Source organism: Gossypium raimondii, chromosome 7 (genome assembly GCF_025698545.1).
Source record: "Gossypium raimondii isolate GPD5lz chromosome 7, ASM2569854v1, whole genome shotgun sequence".
In the NCBI taxonomy this organism is placed as follows: domain Eukaryota; kingdom Viridiplantae; phylum Streptophyta; class Magnoliopsida; order Malvales; family Malvaceae; genus Gossypium; species Gossypium raimondii.
In genome coordinates, this window is record NC_068571.1 from 43,233,737 (window position 1) to 43,258,154 (window position 24,418).

General features: G+C 30.1%; 2 protein-coding genes across 2 annotated transcripts; both read right to left on the reverse strand.

Annotated features, from left to right (window-relative positions):
* Nucleotides 1-7,407: 7,407 nt before the first annotated feature.
* On the reverse strand, nucleotides 7,408-9,292 carry LOC105789483 (aspartyl protease family protein 2). The gene has a single exon (XM_012616855.2). The coding sequence runs from the start codon at nucleotides 9,095-9,097 to the stop codon at nucleotides 7,484-7,486; it is 1,614 nt and encodes a 537-aa protein (XP_012472309.1). The 5' UTR covers nucleotides 9,098-9,292; the 3' UTR covers nucleotides 7,408-7,483.
* An 11,589-nt stretch (nucleotides 9,293-20,881) lies between these two features.
* On the reverse strand, nucleotides 20,882-23,308 carry LOC105789489 (4-hydroxyphenylpyruvate dioxygenase). The gene is made up of 2 exons (XM_012616861.2): nucleotides 22,080-23,308; nucleotides 20,882-21,201 (listed from the first exon to the last, which is right to left on the reverse strand). The coding sequence occupies exons 1-2, from the start codon at nucleotides 23,291-23,293 to the stop codon at nucleotides 21,024-21,026; spliced, it is 1,392 nt and encodes a 463-aa protein (XP_012472315.1). The 5' UTR covers nucleotides 23,294-23,308; the 3' UTR covers nucleotides 20,882-21,023.
* Nucleotides 23,309-24,418: the final 1,110 nt, after the last annotated feature.

Genomic DNA, 24,418 nt, shown 5'->3' on the forward strand with positions numbered 1-24,418 from the left:
ATTTAGGTACATGATAATGGCATGAAATAAACATTATAAATGAAAAAGAAAACAAAAGTTATGGAAAGAAGACAAATAGATACGAGTGTTTCAAACTATATTTAACATCATTCTGGGCTTATAATAAAACACCAATTTTCCAATCTTCAAATATTTCAGTAAATGCCCAAATGATTTTTGAGTTTTAATTTTGAATCATATTTTTTCTTTTATTATTTTCTTAAAAAGCAAATATGATTTACCTAAATTCCCACAAGGCGAGGAAGGGCATCATTCAAGCTTGACCAATTACCAATTTATAAAAAAACTAAAATAATAATACAAATAACATCGCCTGTAGAATTTTTTTATTCCATTCACAGTGTGGGATAATTACCCATATATAATCTTAGTGAATTTTCAATTTTATTAGATGACGACGTATGGGATACGACGCGAGCCAACCACGCAAATTTGGAACTGCCTTTGTTGAATAGCACAAATTGGTGAGTCCATGACTCATCATTCATTCATTTAAGTAATATTATATTTTTTTCAGAGAATTTTCAGTATTCACTACCGTAAAAATATTATGGAAGCTTTTATATTAAAAGTCAAATTGTATTTTATCTCTTTATTAAAAAAATAAGTAAATTAGTCCCTATATTTTAGATCAAATAGCAAATTGATCATTTTGTTAAAAATTCTATCTATTTCTATTGTTAAAAATTAATCCCTTTATGCTAAAATGAGGTATAACGTGGCATGCTACATGTAACCGTCTGGTTATTCCGTCATCCATGTCAATTGTTAACAGTAAAAACGAAAATCCCAAAATTTAGGGGTTAGAATTCTTAGAATAAATAAAAATTAAAACATAGCAATATTGGTAAGAAGTCTAGTAGGAAGTCTTGAAAACTTAGGCTCAAGTCTTAAAATTTTGTTTTTATCTCTTTAAATTTTCATGTACATGTAGAACCTAGGAAATATGGTTTATGTATTTATTTGTGTGTGTTTTAAGCATGAAAGTGGGCACTAGCCCAGTGGTTAAAGGATTTTCCAACTTCTCCCTCGCACCCAAAGTTCTATCTTATTTTTTTTGATGATTTTTAAACAAATGGGCTATTTGCCCATTAGCCCTCAAACTCTTCAAATCCTATCCTAATTCTACTAAAATTCTCTATTTGTTATTTTATCAAATTAAAACCCTAACTCTCTCTATTTATACCCTAGTTTTCTCTCAAAATTCTCTGTTTCAAAAGTTTTTTAAGTCATTAAGTTTTGCTGAAAAATATTCTTTAAAGTCTTTGGAAATTCAATCAACTCCTCATCCATTGTTTTTCTCCAAATGGTTGAAACCTATTTCATTAGATCGTTGAATTTCTATCAAGATCGATAAGTATCTCGTTCTCTGTCAACTAGGATCTTTCAATTCTGGAAAATATTGTGTTTTGATAAAACTTTCAATCTGATTAAAAATCCTTAAACGTTTTGCTGAAAATCTTTACAAATATTGAAAATTCGCTCTTGATTCTTGTATTCTATCAATTGAAAGACCCTTGTAGGTGATTGGATCGAACTTGAACATGGGAGAGTTGTTTGAGGTCTCGGAAAAGTCAGGTGGGTGACTTTTTATGAAAAATCGGGTCAAAATTTGAAACTACCTAGGTACACACGAGCGTGTGGCCCGTCCATATGGGACACACAGATCCTCACATGGCCGTGTCCCCTATTTTCCCCTTACATTTGCGCTTCGCACATGGCCTGGAGGCTCACTCACAGCCTGGACACACAGCCATGTGGCTCCTGCACCTTTCCCCCTTCACGCGCACACGGCCTGAGTACACGACTTTGTGGCTTCTGCTCCAGCACCTGCACCTCTTTGCTTCACACACGGCTTGCACACATGGCCGTATGGCCTTTGAAACCTAAAAATTACAATTTTGTCTAATCTTTACTTATTTTATGCAATTTAGTTCTTGATTAGGTTTTTAATGGCATCTAGAGAACTAGATTATACAATTAGATCCCGGATTAGGATAGAATAGATAAATACATTGATGAATGATTTTATTATTGATATGTTTATGATTGTTGACATAAATTCATGAATAATTTGATGATTATTGATAGAACATGACTGCTTAAGTATGACCATTTAAATCCATGATTGATAATGTTATGTTCATAATTATCGATGGAATATGATTGCTTGGGAATGATTATTTTAAGTCGTGATTGACTACGTTTATACTCATGATTATCAAAGATATATGATTGCTTAAGGAATGACTATTTTAATCCATGTATAACTATTTTAATACTAAATGTTATGTATTTACTGAGTGAATGCTTCTCTCATTAATATGTTTCTACTATAAGACAGAGTTTTGAACGATCACTGAACAATCGAACTATAAGATCTGATTGTTTTGTATATGCATGGGGGGATTATGAAATGTGGTAGGTACGACAGATTATATTGCATATATGTTATATGATCGTCCGATGTGTATTCACAGATTAGCAGATTCCAACTGCGACTATAAGTACCGAACATCCACGATTTTCTCTGACAGCTTTCATCTGTGAGGAATTGTGGATCCTCAACCATACGATAGCTTGTCTGCACTTATACGTATAAGCGGAGTGAAAAGGTAGATGGGGTTCTGGGGATCTCCCTATTTGGAGAGTGGTCAAGGGTAGAATTTTCAAATGTCATATGATACGTTATACGATTGTTGCATGAGCATACTTTGCATTCACATGAGAAACACATGATGGAACGTCCAAAATAATAAGTGTGCATAATTATGTTACACTATTAAATTTGTTAGTATGTTGATTGTTCTGCTGATCTAAAGTAATGAACACTGAATTATCGAACTGTTAGGATTTTTATGTAAGTATAATTATTATGATTGACTTGTATGTTAGAATATTGATTGGATTTATTGTAAAGGGTCTCCCACTGAGCCTGTTAAGCTCACTTCCTTATTTTCCATCTTTTCAGATAACTCAATGGACTAGGACGCGGACTTGACATGCGGAGAGTCTCGGCTTATTCTCACCAATGAATTATTATTACGATTATCGTTTTATTTTATTAAAAAACTATGGTATGGGACAATTACTTTTAATCACATTAATTAGGATGCATGTTATTTATAGGTATTTATATAGACGGAATGGTTCATACTTAATATTACTTATTGACAATGATTTTAGAATGTGATTAATTTATTATACAAAGATTATTGATTAATTTTCCACTGCTAAGTTAATGTTAGTTTTTAATTGATTAATCTGAGATATTCGTTTTTATAAAACAAGTTTAGAATTGAGAATAGATTTGAAGAAAAGATAGGATCACTTCGGTGAGTAATGTGACCTCTTGGGCTCAGGTCTACAGTCTAGGCCGGGTTGAGGTGATTAAAGATATATATTAAATTTTTAATAGAAAGGACCAATTTGCTCTTTAATCTAATGTGCCCAATTTTTTTAGTAAAGAAAGCAAAATACAATCCAACTCTTAATATAAGGACCTCCATGATACTTTTTACCTAATTATATTAAATTCCAATTAAATCTAAAATCAAGCTAAACCGAGTCTTTATATAAGGGACTACTCTTACATAGCTATTTTTTATCCATAAAATTCAAATTTCAAACCTTAGTTAAGAGATATTAAACATGTAACAAATGTGGGTTTGCTGACACTATTTTCAATTAAATTTGTCTCAAAAAATAATAAGTTTGGTTTTTAAATGGTATAATGATAAATTTAATATTTATATCCTTTATCAATTTGGTCATTATTTTTAGTTAAATTTGGCTCTCAATCTTTTAAAATAAATTGAATTTGACCATCAACCTTTTAAAAGAGTTAAATTGTTTTTTAACGAAAATTACTAATTAAGACGTTAAAGTTTAAAACATGATAATCCACATGTACTTAATAATATATTTTTTGAATTTTTATGAACTTTTATATATATTTTGGAATTTTTTATTTAATATTTATAGATTTAAAATTATTTTTATGCGACATATAAGACAAACAGTGTCATGTTAGCATGAAGTATACGCAGACTGGTACACGGGTTGCCACGTCAACATCATTAAAAAAATGTTTTAGTCAACATCTTATTAAAGAGAATCAATTTTACTCTTTTTGAAAGGTTAATAGCCAAAATTAACTAAAAGAAATGAATGGAATTGGCAAGGGACTAATTTATCATTATACCTTTTAAAATAAATATGATTTGAGTTATTTGACCAATATTTTAAGGTGTAAATTTTAACTTTGAATTTAACTTTTGCAAACTAAACTTATTCTACATACCATTATTTTATTATTACCTATGCATCCCATGGTTAAAATTTTTAATATATTTATTTGAAAATTTTAAAAATTATGTTTATATCATAAAATTTCTATAAATTTTCTATCAAAGCCACACATTAATTAAACTATTATAAGCTCTTATTAAAAAATTCAAACTATTATAACGAGATTAATATTTGTGAAAATTTTGTAATTAATATAAACATCTCTCTAGAGTACATGTTTGTTTATTTATTTTTGAATTTGTTAGGTTGATTAAGAATTTTAAAATTCTATTCGTGTTTGTTTATTTAAAATAACATGTGCTCTTATTTATTCGTTTAAGTTAACATTAAACTAATTTTCTTTTCAGCATATTTATGAATATAAGATCAAACTTGTCTGCAAACAATTACAAATCTAATCATGAATAATAAAAGTAAATATGCATATTTATTTTTTAGATATAAAAAACACACAAGCAATAGTAATTTATTAATTATATAAATGAGCGAGTTTGTTCATGAACATGAATGAAGAAAACATGATTAGTATAAAAAGTTTATATGCATAAATAAATAATAATATAAACATAGCATTCATTTTATAAATTACAACAACAAAATTAAATATTTCAAATAGTTTAAATCAGTTCAATTGATTTTTAATCATTTTGATCGGTTTAACAAGTTTTGCACCGGTTCACTCCAATTTTATAGTATCGATTGAATTGATTAGACTACCAGTTCCCAGTTCAACCTGTTTAATCAGTCGATTTAGTTCGATTCTGACAACCACAGTGGACATTAAGATCGAAAACAACAAATATTCAATTGATATTTTTATTAAGGGTAAAGTACATCATTAGTGACTCAATTATGTATAAGTTTTCATTTTAGCCACCCAACAAAAAACATAATCCCAAATAGTTGGGGTAATCTAATTGCAACCTTTTAAAGTTAGATAATCAAAACGAAAACTAATTCATAGTTGAGTGAATAACTATATAGTTTACCCTTTTATTAATTTTATATATTTAAAATAAGCATAAACTTAACAAAAAAATGCTAAATACTAAATTGAACTTAAAAGAAAACAATTAAAGGGAAAAGATTTGGCCTTTACATTAAGCGGTTTTTCAAAAAAATATTTTTTATTGTGAAGTAAGAAGCTTTGAAAAGCAATTTAAAAGGTCAGCATAGAAACTAATTAAAATCTTTTACTTTATATATATATATATATATATATATATTTATTTCTGTTTTACGATCTTCATGATTACCCTTCTCAATAATATTGTATTTAAGATTTAAATTTGAGTCTTCTTCTTCTTGAAAGTACTTACAATTTAAAGATTATGAACTTGAATATAATTAATTGGGTAATAAAAATTAAATTAAAATTGAAATAGATATAAAAGAATATTAGTGTAAATGCGACGACCGCAAAAGAAACTGATAAACGAAATAAGAATAAAGAAAGTTTGGTGCTTACCTAACAGTTGACTAAGTCTAATCTAATACCATTATATCATATGACAGTATTGCATTTATACACCAAATAATTGACCCATTCTTTTTATCAATTTATCATTTTTTTTTAAATTTAAGCACAATTAATATTCCACCTTTTCCTATGGTTAAATTTTTTTATTTGTATTTTGTGAAGTTATTTATGGGGCATGAAGGTTGGAGACGGTTTGCCCAATGAGGATGGAGAGCCGCAATGTGATGATATTGTTAAAAAAATTACATTTTTTTGGAAATTTTGAGGCATATTCTTAATAGGTAAAGGTAGAGAGTTAAATAATAAAATTATAGTTTCTTATTTTACTCCATAAGACCTTTACAATGATATATCATATGCTCAATATGGTTGATTTATGTACTCTTGACAACCTAGTGGAACAATTCTAATGGCGGAAGAGAGCATTGGCTAACAAGGTTAGGTGGTGGAGGTGGTAGTCTAGCAAAGTTAGGTGTTGAGGATACCCTTGGGGAAGGTATTTCTGGTAGCAAGGGTGTCCTTGGCAAGGTATATTTCATAGTCTATATTTTAGTTTAGCCAAAATTTGTCTATGCACTTTTTAAATTTTAAAATTTCGATCATTACCCAAGACTTTAGCAATTGAATTTGTTTACTTGAATTGTCTTATTAATCCCTAGTCTATATTAATTTTGAAACTTCAATTTTGATACAATAGTAGTTAAATCTATTAACTAGTTTTTTGTGATTAATATGCGAAATAACAAGCTAAAATGACATTAATCATTATAAATAATAAGGCTGCCACGTAAGATTTTAAAAATAACAGAACTTAATGAATTTGACAACTGTGCTTTGGTCAAGATTAAAATTTCTAAATCCGAAAACTAAATAAACTAGAAAATATCAAATTAAAGTATAAAGTCTAAATCCAAAATTTTTGCTACTAATAGCAAAATCTAAGAGAACTTTTTTTTCATTTTTTTTATTGGCGCAGCAGCAAGTCAAATAAGCAAAAACAAAAGTTTTCATTCAACAATTAAGGTAAAAGTAGCATTGAGGCCCTTATACTAAGTGACAGATTGTATTTGATCCCTCTATTAAAAAATGAACAAATTAGTCCTTGTACGTTAGATTAAAGAATAAATTGATCATTCTGTTAAAAATTCCATTAACTTTTACTATTAAAAACTAGTTCATGTACATCAACATGAGGTGCATGTGACACACCATGTGTAACTAGTTAGTTATTTCATCAGTCATACCAGTTTTTAACAATAGAAATGGATGAAATTTTTAACAAAAAAGACCTTTTTGCTCTTTGATCTAACGTATAAGGACTAATTTGCCTATTTTTTAAGTAAAAGGAAAAAAATGCAATCTAACTCCTAATACAAGGACCTCCATAGGAATTTTATCAACAATATGCAAAGCCTGCAATGATTTTATTATGATAAACAAGGCTAGGCAAAAAAGAAAAATCTAATGTTTTAAAGGCAATAAATAAAGAAGGCATTTTACCAGTAAATTTTGATTTTTTTATTATTATACAACAATTCAAGAATGTTTAAATTTCATTTTCTTTAATGTATAAACTGAAAATCTTACAAAAAAAAAAAAAGAATTTTGATTTCTTGTATATGTTATCTAATCTAAATAATGTGCCATTGTTTTACAATGTGAATGAAGCTTTTAAACATCAGCACATTTCATTGGTGCATATCCCAACCTTGATTTCTTTGTATCATATAAGATATGAAAATTCTGTTGTTGATAGTTCCCTATAATTGAAAGTGCTGATCTTGGCGTCCCCAATATGGCTAAACAAACCACGTCGTCTTCGAGCCAAATGAAGTAGTTTTCGACCGGGAAATTCCATACGGCTCCGTCGAGGAACTCGATACCGAAATCGGGTAGCTCTACATTTTCGATCCCGGACACATTGTAACATGGATTCAAGATTGGGAAATCTTTCAACAATGGGTACCCTTTTGTTTTATTCACAAATGCTTCTTTGATGATCTTGTAAGTAGGGTCTGCAAAGTAACTTAAAGTAGTACCGGAATCGACGATGGTACCACCGGTACCATCGGTCGATAATCGCCATGTTTCTTCGGGTATAGGCAAGATGTCACCGCCGACTAGGATGGATTTTATTTGAACATAGTAAAATGTATCGACCGAATTCTCCTTCCCGGTAAGCAAAGACGTGAAATTCAAATTGGGGTGGTTGAGAAGAGCTTTATCCTCCCCCAAAATCAACTTGCTACTGACATTCGTATCACTGTTCCGATCAACGAGACAATACGAAAATGAATGACCATATAATGATTGTAGCTGCGAGGCAAACGAGAGTGGCCCTCTCCCAAGGCCTAATAACCCTGCGGCACCGTGAAAAAGACCCCTATTCCAATGGCCACAACCGAACATCACATTCTCGATCGGTTTAAACTCCGAGTTCCCATTCGACGTTAAATTGACGGTAAACGTCTCGACCGCGAAATCACCGGTCGTATTCGAACTATCACCATACCAATAATAATAAGGACAAGTTTGATTCTCTGTTTTACAAGGCAGAGGAGGATCGGGGGGTGAAACCAAATTGCACCTAGGATCTTGACAACTTATATTCCGATACGAACTCGATTCATTCGGATCATAATACGGGCCGGTTTGTTCGAAACAATCATAACAAGGAACACATTGAATCCAATTAAGATCACTACCAGTATCAAGTATTAAAGAGAAATGTTTAGGAGGTGTACCAATAAACACATCAATGAAATACTCCCCTGAACCAAGGCTAACACCAGATTCCAAAGTCGCTACGAGCTGACCGGAAAACCCGTCTGTGTAAGATTCTGGTGCGGCGGCTTTTTCGATCGCCGGCTTCAAACTGGATTGCTTGTTTAGCCTTGAAATGGCATTTTGATTCTTTTTCTCAATGACCCTTGTATGAAGTGCTTGAATCCTAATGGAATCCCTCATGGTTGAATCTAAAACAGAGGATTTTGGCTCTGTTTTTGAATCTATTTGTCTCTGGTTCAAGTGCAACTTAACAATCTTCTTTGACCCATCATCATCATCATTAAGACAAGAACAACCATTGGTACTTGTAGAAGAAGAAACTGCATTGAAGCTCATATGATCTGGGAATTCAATTCCAGCCAAACTGGAAATATTGGAATTGGAATTGGGATTCCCAGTTTTGATTCGGTCATAATGGATTCTAGCAGTAGCTTCAAAAGCAGCATATGAAATCGAAAGAAAAAGAACAACAAGACCTAAAGAAACTCTCACCAACATTGCACTGATCTTTTTTCTTGTTTGGTTACTGAGAAAATCCTACATGAAAATGAAAAGGCCAACAACAAACCAAAAACCCCAAAATCTGAGAAAAAAACCAAAACCCAGAGAGGAAAATTACTTAAAATTGATGGGTTTTTTTCTGGGGGGGAGAGGAGATATAAAAAAAAAAAAAACCCAAAGTAAATAAGAAGCTAATAAAAGGGAAAGGCAAAGAGGAAAAGCTAAAGAAGAAATGTAAATATATATTTTTTTTCTAGGTGGTCATCTTTGAATCAGTGTTAAAGACTTTGAATTTTTTTTTTTTAAAAAGAAAAACAAAAAGGAAAAAATATTTAAAAAGTCTACTTTTTGAAAAACGCGGTTTCATATGGAACAAATAATAATAATAATAAATGCAACCCAAAATTACCAACCACTTAAATAAATAAACGTTAAATTCTGCTATTAGTCCCTGTACTTTTCATATTTTGATATTTTAGTCATTACCCTAACGGTAATAGTTATATTTGTTTGATTAAATTCAATCATTACTAATCATGTACTCCTTACGAACACTTGTAGATTTAATCTATATTCTCTAATTGGATTTGGAATTTGAATTTTCAATCTTGACACTAAATGACATTCGTTAACCCATTAACTAGATTTTTAGTGAGAAATATGTAAAAATAATAATCTGCACGACATTATATATATGACAAAATATTTATTGTATCAGAATTTGAAAGTAACAAAACTTAATGAAATTTAACAATTATCGTTTAGTGAGTATTGAAATTTTATAATTCGACAAGTATAAGATTAAAATGACCAAATTGAAGTATAAGGATTAAATTCATAACTTTCGTAAGGTATTGAAATTAATAGTAGAATTTACCCAACAATAAATAAATAAAATATGATTTACCTGGTCTTCTTGCTCTTCATCTACTTCATGGGTTATTTCCTCTTTGTTTCCTGCTTCTTTTTTTTTTTTTTACATTAAATTAAAAAATTAAAACTCCATTGATTTCTGGGTCCCGAGCAAAGGGAAGTTCACATTTACAGCTCTCTTTTTTTTTAATGCTCAAAGTCCAAGCAAAGCTTCTTTTTTTTTTTTTTACTTTCTGGATTTCATTTCCATGGTTTTTTTAAATATTTTTTCTTGTGTTTTTAATTCTGGTATTTGACATTTTTGTAGCTAGAAATGTTTTATTTTTTGACTGAAGAAAGTAGAAAAATAATAAATAAATAAAATAAGTGCAGCTTCAATTTTACGCACTTGTCCAAGGGCAATGGAAAAATTTTTTGGTGGAAAAAGAAATAGAAATTTTGGGGTTATTGACTTATTTTTTCTGGTCAACAACAACGAAACATTATTGAATGATTGAATCGGTTAAATTTTAGATCAATTTTTTATTATTTTAACAAAAAATTCATTGTATTTTGGTATTTTATATCTTTAATTTTTCTTAATTCTTAATATTTTAAATATATTTAAAATTTTAAAATTATTATTAATTTTTTGGGAATATGATGTTCCAATCTGATTTTTATAAAATTGATATTGGTTATGTTTATATAATTCAAAATTTGGTAATATAATAATAATAATAATAATAATTTTGAGGAAAATATCATATCATTAAAATAATCTAAAAAATGGTTTCGACACAAGGAAAAAAAAAAACTATCCTAAGCCAATAAACTTACCCAATATATCCCGGTCCTTGCTTTCCTCATTATCACCATTATTGACTTATTTCCGGTCAACAAAAGATTTATAGCATAAAAGAAATCAGAAATCAAGAATAAAAAATCAATTAAAATTGAAAAAGAAAAGAAGAAACCAAAGCCTTTTCTTTTATTTCTGAACAAAATAAATTGAAATTTTAATTAATATTTTTTGTTAATTTTAGTAATTTTAAATTTTTAAATGATTCGATCAAGACATTTAACCGATTTGATGTTGGATCTGATTTTTATGAGTAATTTTATAATTCAAAATGTAATAATTTTGAAAATAGATGCAATTATAGTTGATTTAAGAATATTTATATCATTTTGAATGAATATGGTATAAAACGTTATTCTGCTTTGAACAAAATAATCCATTCTTTATTCTTGCTTGCGAACATTGAAAATATTGGCATTTATTTTTTTATTTTAATTTTTAACCTAATTTTTCCATCTACTAAAGAAACATTGTAATTGTAAGTAAGATCTGCTTAAGAGTTGAATCATCTGTTTCTTCATGAGCAAATTTTGAACAAAGATTTTCTATATTTAGGTTGACTTGCCTGGACTAAAATAAAATTAAACAATAAAATTTAATTCAATAAAAATTATTATAAACTCAATAAATCAAATTTAATTCAAGTGTAAACATAAAAGTGTTTTTTGTTTTCTTTATTTATTTCAAATCCGAACCATAGATATCTCTATCCGCGGGTTTATATTTTTCAACCTTGAACAAGTTCAATTCACCTCATTTTATTGTTCATAAATAATAAAAATAAATTTTTATTTATATATTTTATAATTAAACTAAAAATATTATTTTTAAACATTGAAATGAACTTTTTGTGTGGATTTGGACCGGGACGAATCCAAGATTTTACTCCTTCTAAATCCGTACGACCTTTTTTTTAACGTAAAAAATTGTCAATTCTTTATGGATACTTTTTTTCCTTATCAAACAAATTGATTTAATGTTTTTTAAAAAGCATGAACGATTTAACTGTGAAAAAAATTAAAAGAAAAAAACCACACTATATAAAATTAAATATTTCTTTCCAATATGCAAAAAAGAATAACTAATACTATACTAGAAATTTCATAAATATCATTATAATTTTAAAAATTAAATTAAAAAAACTTGGCCTTAGTCTTATTTCTCAATACTAGTCATCTTAAATAGCACCCTCCGCTTTTTCATAAGATCGAACTCATCAATGATAGAATACGTTAAAAATTCTCGAGCTATCTCTTTTTCGATGTATGCCACCATGTAAGTTGAAAGAAAATCATCCACCATTCTATTGCAAAGCTTTGTCTTCACAATTTTCATGGTTGAAAATGTTCGTTAGGTTGTTACAGTAGACACGGGAAGAGTTAGCACAAGACGAATAATTCTATCAAGAAGAGGATAAATATTTTACTTATTTGTTTTAGCTAGCACTTTACACAACTCAGCAACTTTAGAAACTTTCTGCAACTCCGTGCTTTGATGAGCATCAAGTTGAAAATGCTCCAATTGAATCTTCGTGTGTAGCTTTTATTGCTTCGTAAAATCGTTCAGATAAAAATCATTCATAAGCTTGCAGATATCTTCCACCCGAAAAGCTTTCTAATTATCTCGTGGATCCAAAGCGGAGCTAAGAACAAGTTACTCCATAGCCTCATCATTAAAGCGAGAATTTGTTTCTGTTAGTAATGAATCGATACCAACAATGAATATATCAAACCGATAGTGATGCTCAATTGTGAGGTTATCTCTCTAGATGCAAGATCAACCTCGACTTGCTTTGTACAGAGCACTTAAATTGTGGACTACTATCTCATGATCTTTACAAAATAACTTCATTTTCTCAAATAAAGGATCCTACCCATGTTCTCCAAATTTTTGGAGAAGCGTTTTAGTTGATGACACCAGCTGCATCGCGTTTAGTATATCCTGCGATTTATACTGCAATGCTTGACAGAGATCATCAGAGATTCCAAACATCTCAATCATGAAATGCAAGATGAAAACAAATTCAACGGATGCCATTTCATCATATATTCCATCAACTTCACTCATTTGAGTAAGGTTGTCGGATTTGATGATATCCTGTAATACAACACAGACAAAATCAAACATCCTCATCAAACTATTGAGAGAAGCTGAATGAGACCCCCATCGAGTATCACCTAGACGTTGGAGAGTACCAGCTTGATTTTTTCTTTGCAAATTTCAAGCTCACCACTGTCAATCAACTCTGCGATATGAGATACCTCAGTGTCTCTTAATTGATCATGTCGCTTGCTTGAAGAAGCAACCAAATTAATTAAACCAGTCAAGCTTTAAAGTCCATATTGGGCTTCTAAGTTTAGTCTGTCAAGGCCCATCATACATTAATATTTGATTATTATTATTATTAAAGTTATACAATTAAAAACTGAAAAATACTTTGTATTAGTATAACCTTATGGCTTAAGGAGGTGAATTATATGAAATACAATTTGACCAAGGGGGTGAATGTTATATAATGTTGATATCAAATCTAAAATACATGATAATTTATATATGAAATTCAAAAATCTGAAAATTCAAAGGGGGGCGACCGCCCCCTACGACCCCTAGATCCATTCCTAGGTTTGGATAAGTCGAACTTGGACCTAAAATTTTTTAGAAACCAAACCTCACTTCGGCTTGACTCATAAACACCGTTATTTGCTAGCGATAGCATTAACCACGAGAAATAAAGAGGATTCAAAGTGGGGAAATTATTATTGTTATTATTTTTATTATTAAAAACTTGTATTTTCTTTTTCTCCTTTCCTTTTGTTTTTTTAGCAATTTTTTTTACCTTTTCACTTATCTTAGATTGTAATTAAACAAAATTCTATTAGTTTGTTCAATAATTTTGGAAAATGGGAGTTTTAAAATGAAAAGAAAATCAATTTTCTAACCATTTGGAGTTTAATCTAAACAACCACGTTGCAAAGACTAGGGATCATAAATTAATAATGCATTAAAAGACATTTACAATTAAAAGGGCAATTTGTTCATTGATTGCATAATTAATAAATAATTTCACAATCTTCCAAATAAAAATAAATAAAGGAATGAATGTCACTCGTTAGTATCTTTGTGCAATGTTGAAAGACCCAAAAGCAAAAGTACTAAGGTCAAATTATGTTTTAATCCCTGTATTATGTGTAAATACTTTTCAAAACTTGAAATTCTAATCCTGATCAAAAGGTAGCTACTAAATTCGTTAAGTTAAATTATACTATTTTTCAAAATCATATGTGGTAAATATATTATCACATGTGTAATGTCATGTTAGCTTGTTATTTTTACATAACACTCACAAAAAAAAATACCATGTGGTTTTAGTTAATGGTGTAATAACTAGTCGGGTTGAAATTTAAAAAAAATGGAAAGTATAGAAACTAAATATGATTAAATTAAAGAATATTAATTAAATTCACAACTTACGTATAATACAATTACATGACTAACAGTGGTATTTAACTTAATGATTTAATTGCTATCGTTTAAGCTATGACTTAAATTACAAAATTCAAATAATGCAGGGACTAAAATTGATCAAATTAAAGTATAGGGATTAAATCTATAACAGGGACTAATAGTCTAATTTAACCTAAAATAAGTAGCACATGACAATGCATGCTTTGGAACTTGAAAATGCAGTATTAATGTTTTCAATTATTTTAAATTTCACATTTTCAAAAGTCTTGGTTAATTAATTAATTAGAAACTTAACACGTAAATCTGACAAAATTACTGTTGATCAAAGAGTAAAAAAAAAAGCAAATTATTTCTAAATTAATAAAATAAAGAAATACCCTAGAATCACACAATACTTTCATCTTGTTTATCGTGATACCTTTGGTAACTGTAATAATTAATTCTCCTCATGTTAATTTTATATTTTTAGTACAATTTTCATTAAAATAGGATTAATATAACTTTTGTCCCTGAATTTAGCAATTAGATACATTTTGATATTCTTATTTTTCGTTCACTTTTGTATTTAAACTTGACAATTAAGTCTATTTTGATCATTGAACTTGGATTCCATCAAAATTTGATATGTGGCGCTTTGAGATTGTGCTATGCTATTGAACTTTTACATTTACTAAGCTCAAGCAGGGGCAAAGCTAGAACAATTTTTTAGGGGGGCCGAATGAAATTTTAATTTTTTTTATAGTCTTAATCTTTATAATTTTAAAGAATTAAATCGAATTTTTATAATTTTAGGAGGTCAAAGTGTAATTTTATCTTTATTAATTTAAATTTTAAAAAAAATTAGAAAGCCTAAATGATAATTTTTCATTGGGGGGGGGCCTATGCCAGCCCCCCTAGAACCGCCTCTGAGCTCAAGGATCAAAAGTGAATCTAATTGCCAATTTAAAGTACAAAAGTAGATCTAATTGTTAAATTCAGGAACTAAAAAAATATATTAATCCTTTAAAATGTACTAATTTAATTAATTTTAAAGAAGTGGATAATTAATTACAGCTTTTATAAGCTTGCTTAAATTAATTCGTTAAAAAAATTAGTTACGAATTTAAAATGTTTTCATTTATTGTACAAAAAAAATGTAATTACTTCAAAGAAAAAATTCAATAAATTTATCATTTTAACTAATGATTCTAAATGCATTTTCTTTTCTTCTTTAACATCTCATCAAATTTATTTATTTGAAAAATAAATATATTAAAATTTTGGATTATTAAGGGATAAAGTAATATTTAGTCCTTGAACTTAACAACTTTTTACAACTTGGCCTTTAATTTTTTGGTCTACACTAATTTGAAATTTGACAAATTTTTCCAATTTTGTCTCTGAATTTGGATTGAACCATGTTATCGCTTGAAAAGTTAAAAAATACATAAAATATAATACATTATTAAAAATATATAAAGATTTTGATTTTCTATAAAAATTCAAGCGATAATGTACCAAATTGAGATTGTGTCATGTCATTATACTTTAATGGAATTCAAGTTTAGAGATCAATTTGAGAAAAGCTACCAAGTTCTTAAACTAATTTAGACAAAAAAATAGTGACCAATATAAGAAGGGTTGGTTTAGGGATTAGTTGTTGTTTTATCCTTATGATTAATATAAGAACATTTTAAAGTTATATATTAATATATATTTTAAATTAATATATTTTAAATAATAAAATGAAAATTTTCAAATTTTCTGAATTAAACTATATTTTATTGTATAGGTTGAATATGTAATTTGGTACTTAAGTTTGATTTTTTTTTAATATGGGTACTTGTTTTAATACTTAAAGGTAACGATGTTAACCTTTTAGTGTCTAATTCGAGTTTTAAAGTTGATTTGATGAAAATTCATAATTAGTTAATAATATTAGCAATTAATTTTCATTAAATAAACCCTAAAACTTGAATTAAATCACATTCATCGAACTATATTTGAAAAATTAAATACAAAATTAAATAAATTGTAATTAACACTAAAATTATTCTATTAACAAAAACATGAAAATTCAAACCTAATAATATTAGTAATTAACTTTCATCAAATCAACCCTAAAACCCGAATTAAACACTATAAACAGTTAAAACACTATTACCTTTGGGTACCAAAATATATAACTTATGTTAAATACAAGTGACAAGAAAATAACACGTTACACGTGTACTACATTAAAAAAAAGTGCCAAACTCGAATACCAAATGATATACTAAACATATTTTAGATGAATTAAATTATATTTTAATTGAATACATTTTTTTAAAATAATGTTTGACCAAAACGAAAATAATGAAATTTAAATAAATTGGGAATGGGGAATGTGTGGAGAAGGCTAATGCTTGGAGTTCCCATCACGCAATCACGTTAGGTTTGCCTCAACCTCAAGAAATTACTACGATAATACCTTCTTCTTTTTTTTTTTTTTTTTTGAATTTTGAACCTACCAATTAAAAAAAATCAAATGGTAATTTACAATTAAAAAATTATAATCTTGCATGAGTTTTTACATGAGAAAAAACCCATAAAATATTGTGTCAAAAGGTTTAAAATTCTATTATGTTGTGTTGTTGTTCTTATATTATTATTTGTCAACTTCTTTTTCAAGTTTACACATTGGGAGAGTTTATTTACATCATATCAAATAATTTTGTGTTCTTTGTACCTAATTTCAAAGTTTCGGATGACAACGAAGACATCATTTTTTTTATTAAGGGTCAAGATGAAAATATTAAATTATTGGGGGTCGAATCTAAAAATTTTATGGTGAAAAAAATAAATTTAATTGATAATTTTAAGAGGTCTAAAACTGCAATATAACCATTTTATTCAAAAGGACTATTTTTATACTTTAATTAATTGTTTTAAACGTTTATAATACTTTATAACATTTTACCTGTTTTATATATTTTTATTTAATTTTCAAATAATAATATAATATAATATAAAAATTTATTTAAAATTTCGGACAAGTCAAGTTCTAGTTGATTTTTTTGGTAATCGATTCAAATATTAAAATTTTAAAAGAAAATCCTAATTCGAAGCATTCAAAATCAAGGCAAGAAAAAAAGAGGGTATTTTGATGGGGCAGCCGGGTTTCATCTAAACCTAACACAAAGTTAGGGGTAAGCAGGAGGTAATTTGGCCTTCTGCGAAGACGGAGTAATTGCATTTTTAGCCCTTTAATAATTAATAATTCAATTTAAGTTCATTTTAGCCAACTTAAGAATTCATAATTCATCAATTTAAATAATTTTGACTAAGAGTAGATTTTATAAATTCAACTCAGCCCCCACATTGGCACCTTCCGGGCTTGCAAATTTTAATTGAAATCCATCCCATCCTATCTCGCTCCACCCCAAATCCGATTTTGATAAAATGCCTCTTCTATAGGTGATTCGGATAATTCTGCCATTACCATGCGTGTAATATTTTGTTGAAAACATGTTAAATGATGTTAATACATATCTATCAGACGGAAACTTTCTAGTTTTTATTTTTATTTTCCTTTTAAGTATGTATTACAATGTCAACATAGAAACCATGCATAGGACTTTACCTAAATTTCACATCACATTTTTCAACCCTTCTTCTACTTTCAAAGTTCACCCTCTCACGTAAGCAAAACCAGTCATCCCACCTTTTCCCCGAAAAACAGTAGAAAACTTATTGATAATGACCAGCACCACGACGAGGACGACCAAGACGAGGACCGGCGAATGCAATTTGGATTTGTTTAGAAACCTCAATTGAAAAATTGGGATTCAAAAGCGTAAGCAATGTCGATTAGGTGAAGAAGAAATTCATAAGAGATATAGCTAAGAGGGGAAGACTAGGATTAAATTGAAAATGATATACATTCAAAGTCATATAAACACATGTTTGGAAATAAATGAAGAAGAAACTTTGAAGATGACATTGAATTTTCTTGTTGATGGATGGTTGGGAAAGGAATTAAGTGCACAAAGTTACAACTCCATTACTAATAGTCAAGAATCAAGAATCAAGATATATGGTGAAGAAAAAAAGTAGGTTACAATTTCTTGGGTATACCTAAGAACAAATGATAATTGAGAGAGACATAAATAGTTGAAGTAGGTGGCAGGGAATGTATATCTAAATATGGAAAACCAAAGTCAAAAGTAGTTTCATTCTTAGTTCTTTTGGAAAGATGGAAATGGGAAGTTATTTCAGTTGTTTTGTGAGACGAAGTTAGGAAATTGTTTTAAGAGGATTAAAATGAATAAAATTTTATTATTATGTTATCTTGTAATTTTTAAAATTAAAGAGATAATATAAGTAATTTTTCATTTTGGTTGCCCCTGATTGTGATTGTAGATTTAATGAATATTAGAGGTGGAATGAATTATAATTTTTTAGAAGTAAAGCATAATTTTTATCATTTATTTAGTATTAATTTATGATGGCGCCATTTTGGAAACATTAAATGATTTTTTAGAGTATAACATGCAATTTTACCATATATTAACTTTCAATTAAAATTTTTACTAAAAAGTAAATTTTCTATTTTTAGGTTCAAGAACCCTTGCCTTGTCATTTGAATTTGCTTTTTGATTATCATCATCAATTATAATAAACGTAAATTACACCCAAGGTCACTAAACTATTAGTAAATTTATGTTTTAGTCACTTAACTTCAAAATGTTACAAAACAATCATTAAATTATTTGAAAGTTTTCATTTAAGTTACTTAACTGTCCAAAAGTTTTTATTTAAATTATTGTGTTGTTAAGTTTTTTTTAAGCCCGACTAGCAAGCTCCAAGTGACGATTTGGCGATTAATATGGTGGATCAACATCCATTGACGAGCAAAAAAACATACCTTAGATCTAAGTCATATGATAGTCCATGTCGAAGATCGGAGAAGAAAACTGTTCGAATTTTGATACACAGATTCGTGACATTCAAAGTTGTTTCTTGAAAAAAGCTAGAATTTTAACAATTAGTGCAAGAGGTGTAAATAAAGAAGACCATACAACAACAATTTTAACAATTTAGCGACTTAAATGAAACGATAAATAAAAAGCCAGAATCGATGCATATGGAAGTGAAGAAAAAGTTCATAAGAGATAACTAAGAGGGGATGACTTGGATTAATTGAAAATTATTAAATTCAAAGTCATATTTTGGAAATTAATGAAGAAGAAACTTTGAAGATGGCAATTAAAAAAATTGATGGATGGTTGGGGGAAAAGAACTAAGTGACTCCATAACTGATAGTCAAGAATGAAGATATATGGTGAAGAAAAAAAAGTAGTTACAATTTTCTTAAGTATACCTAAGAGAAGAATATCATGTTTAGCTGCATTTTGCAATTGGAAAAGAATATCATGTTTATACTCACATGGCTCAAGTTATCTAAAACCTCGAGACTAGTTGTTTAATGTGTTGAATACAAGTATATATTTATTGAGGGTGAAAAATGGTGATTCACATGGTGATGAAGTGCTGAGAGAAAGGGGAGAAAAATGTATAGCATATAAAAGTAGAGAGTTTGGAGGGGGGGAAGTTCCCTCCTAAGGCCAAGGACGGATATTTATAGACGACGTGGTATGTATCTATCTTATTATTGTTAGCCACTTAAGGAGCAAAGTAGCTTTCTTTAAGTCTCCACGTGTGATCCATACAAGAATAATCCAACAACTGTTCCTGGTGAGGTGGATTGAAGGAGCTCTAAATTCGAGTTCCACATTTTGTTAATGCATCTCAAATTCTAACATGCCTTACGCCTTAACTTCAATTAAGGTTAAAGTATTCGAGAGGTTCATGTATTATAAGGATTATATTAAGTTAGCCTCTTTATTATTAAATAGATCAATTTAGTTCTTATACTATTAAAAAGAATCAAATAAGTCCAAATCATAACGGAGTTAACATTTAATGTATAAAAATGTCTTGACAAACAAAAAGATTTCATTTACATAATCATAAAAACTTTAAAAATATTGACCTTGTTAAACATTAAATGTTAACTCCATTTCAATTTAGCCATATTTAATTCTTTACAATAGTATAAAATTGATCCACCTAATAGTAAAAAATTTAATCAAATCCTATAATAAAAACACCTCTTCAATTAAACTATTCATCATGATACCTTAACATCATTATCCATCTCAATTGCTTCACCAAAATTTGTTAATCCCAACATTTTATTTTCACTCAAGTATCACTATCCGAGAAGTGTTTGAACATGATCATAAAAATACAATCCTTTAAATAAATTTTAAAAATACTTATGCTCAACTCGATAAAAAAAATGGCTGCCAAATATACCTATTATCACATTCAATTTCTAAATTCTGACAATTTAAGTGAACTGATTTTAAATGTAAAGATGCTAGCAAAGGAGAGAGTTCTATGAGATTATACACAATATATAGCTTATAATTATGTCTATAGTCGATTGAGTCTTAATTCAATTGGCATGGGTATTATTGCCAATACAAAAGGATGTGAGTTCGAGTGCGCTAAAACGCATCATCCTCCTATTTATAGGTTATAGGTAATTTTAAGTATTGTGTTAAAACAAGCAGATATAATCAAAACCTATAATAAAATTGTTCAAAAAACAAGAACTATGTCTATTAGATATTCATATTCAAATTCGAATAACATGGGTAACATGAAGTTTTATATATAGCAAGAAGAAGCCCCCCCCCCTTTTTTTTTTCAATCAAGTCATGGATTCTGGGACTGTTTGGCTTCAAGAGATTTCTCATATTCTTCAATGGATTTGAAGAGCTCAGAAAAGTTGCCTTTCCCAAAACCACCACATCCACCTTTTTGGTATTGCTTTCCTTCTTCATCCTTCACCAGGCACCCAATTCTTTGTATTATCTCTATGAAGATGGTTGGCCTAAAAATAAAAGGTTCCCACTTTAGTTAACCAAACAAGAAATAATATACATGTATGGCGATGAGAAGTTATGGAATGACAAGGTTGAAGCTTTGAAAACTTGAAGAGTGCTACAAGGAATGTAAATGTATGCGTGGTCATCTAGATTTATTGTTGATTGGTTAGTTTGTTAAGTTAAATTAGTTATTCAGTTCATTACTTGTGATCACAAATATTGATATAATTATATTTGTACCTCTAAAAAATAAGGAAAATATACATTTATAAGGGCATACGAACTAATTTTTCTCCATAAAATTATTGTGTATTGAACCTTTACTAAAAACAGGGACAAATTAATGCAATCAATTTTATTGTTAAATAACTTCTAATGTTAATATCCCTAAATTGTAAATTAAACTTAGACTGCACCAAAAAAAAATTTATCCAATAATCAAATCTGTAATTTCATCCCCTAAATGCGATCTAATCCTATACTTGACATCTACGGTCTAAGTGAGCTAGATGCCCGAATTCAATCTAATTCTGATTCTAATCCCTTAATTATGTAGAAATGAAAGATTTAATCCTATTTTTATAAACCTCATTCATTATTATTATTGGTTGAACATGCAACAAATTAGACACTTTTAACGGTATTGTCCCAATTAAAGCAAATACAGGGACTAAAACCAAAATTAACCCACCCAGATTCATTAAATTAAAGAACTTAAACAAAAAGAATTCAATCCCAAAGAATAGCTTTGAATCTAAAAATCATCAACTCCAGTTTGTCTGAGTTGTTCAGTGTTCACTGTCATGTCATCCATAATTGTAGGAAGCTAATTACGTTTTTAAAAACGAAGAAAATAAAATGATTAGTACAGAGAAAAACTTGCCTATCACCAACTGGCTTAGTGAAAATTTGCAGCAAAGTCCCTTGATCATCTCTATCAACCAAAATCCCCAGTTCTTCACACTCTTTAATCTGTTCATCACTCAAAATATCCCCTGCCCTTTGCTTCAATTTTTTATAATAAGTCGGCGGCGGCGACGGCATGAACTCAAAACCGCCGACGAAGCTTCTCTTCCTCATTTCTCTTAACGTCTTGAATATATCTTCACTCACCAATGCCAAATGTTGAACTCCGGCACCTTCGTTGTGTTCTAAATACGTTTGGATTTGGCTTTTCCTTTTTGTTCCGAACACCGGTTCGTTCATCGGAAGTAATACCATTTCTTCGTTGTTAGCTAAAACGACGGAGTTTAGTCCACTTTCGCTAGTTCCGACGTCTTCAGCTGTGAATTCAGCGAATTCGTGGAAGCCGGTGAAGGATTTGACGTACGAAACAGCGGGACCGAGTTCTGGGACGTTTCCAACGGCGTGGTCGAGTCGTCGGAGTCCGTAATCTAAAGGGTAAGAAAGGGCGTCTTCGATTTTCTCGAATCCCGGCAAGAAATCATGGTCGGAGTTTATGGTGGTGGTGTAACTGACGTAACGCAAAACGACGTCGCCATAGAGTTTGACTTCGGCGATGGTGGCGACGTCGCCGAGTGGGGTAGGAGGGGAAAAGGGTAACGCGCCGTGTGTGACACTGGTGGTGAAAGCGGTTTCGGCGTCGTCGACTTCGATGGCGATGGCGCGAACGCCTAAGCCGTGGGTGGCAGCGAAGGAGCGGCAGAGTGAATGATCAAAAGAAGGGATGGAAGCGGTAGATTGAGGGGAGAGGTTTTGAGCAACGGCGATAGAAGGGGAATAAGGGGCAGTGAAAAGGAAGTTCAGGTCACCGGAACGGAGGAGATAAGAAGAATGGGTCAAATTTCCGGTGGATAAATCCGATTTAGCTACAAATTGCATACCGAGACCCCATGAAAAACGGCGAGCGACGTTAGTGGCGTCGGTACACCAAAACTCGATGTGGTGGAAACGTTTGACGGTGAACCGATCGGATTTCGGATTGGACCGGACGAAATTCGAGAATCCGACGAGCTTGAAATCATTGCCGGAACCGGACTGGTTTGTCTGGACCATTTTTAGGGGTCGGGTGGGGTGTTGGTGTTGCTGTTGAGATTGAAGAAGAAAAGGGAATATCGATGGGGTATTATATTCCATGGGCGATGGTTTTGAGGTGCTGGTTTATTTGGGGGATAATTATTAATGACGTGTCCATTTTGTTGAATTCCGTTGGGTATTAGACAAGTGTGTAGTGTGAGCACCGATGCATGGGAAGATGTGTTCTGGTGACGTGGAGACTTTTAATTGGCCAATTAAATAAATTATTTTTTATAATAAAAAATGATAATGAACTGATCCGTTAGGAGATAAGGTTTATGACAATGATCCGAATTGGGCAGAGCCGTGACGTAAGCAATATCATTCTATTTTTGGTAAACTACATCAAAGTACCTTCATTTAAAATTAGTTTTAAACTCCAAACATTTTAATTGCACTCTTTTATTATTAAAACTGTCTGAATCAAGGAGATAACAGGAAACGTAAAAAATAAATTTTATGTTATTTATTTTGATTCGAGTAAAGAAGGGGCTTGGTTACAGGAAAATGTGAACGAAAAGGTTTAAAAGAAATTTATAAGGAAAATTTGTTATGTGCATTGTAATAACAGATTTTGCCCGGGCCTAAAAGGGCTCAAATTACATTGGCCTATATGGCACGAATCCAAAATATAGCAGGGGCCCAAGGCATGGTGGCCCAATTATGTGTAGCCCAAAGTGCCCAAAACGTTAGTCAGAAACCCTATGGATTCTAGGGAAATCCTCAAGCGCCGCAGCCACGAATCTCAGCCCCGATCTTCACCTGCACAATAAGGAAAGGAAATAAACAGTATATGGAAAATGAAATCAGAGATTTGCAAATCAAATCAAAAGAAAATAGATATTGTTTCTTCTTTTCTTCTTTTTCATATGGCTATATAAAGCCATTGTTAAGACTGTAAAAATGATGATTTTTTGGAAATCAATAATAAAAACACGTTTTACAGCACAAACAGAGATACAGTAAAAATCAAAGGTTGTTTTTACATTCTGTTATTTATTATTCGTTTATATACTGTTAATAAAGAAGGAAAAGAGAGATACAACCTCCTTTTTGAGCTCTAGACCGCCGTGGATGGCTGAGGGTGTCGACTCCGATGAAAGACGACCGGAAGCCGAAAGGTTTCGTTGCTTTTAGGGGCACTTTCGTTGGTGTTTTGTGCGATTTGAGCCCGGATTTAGACTC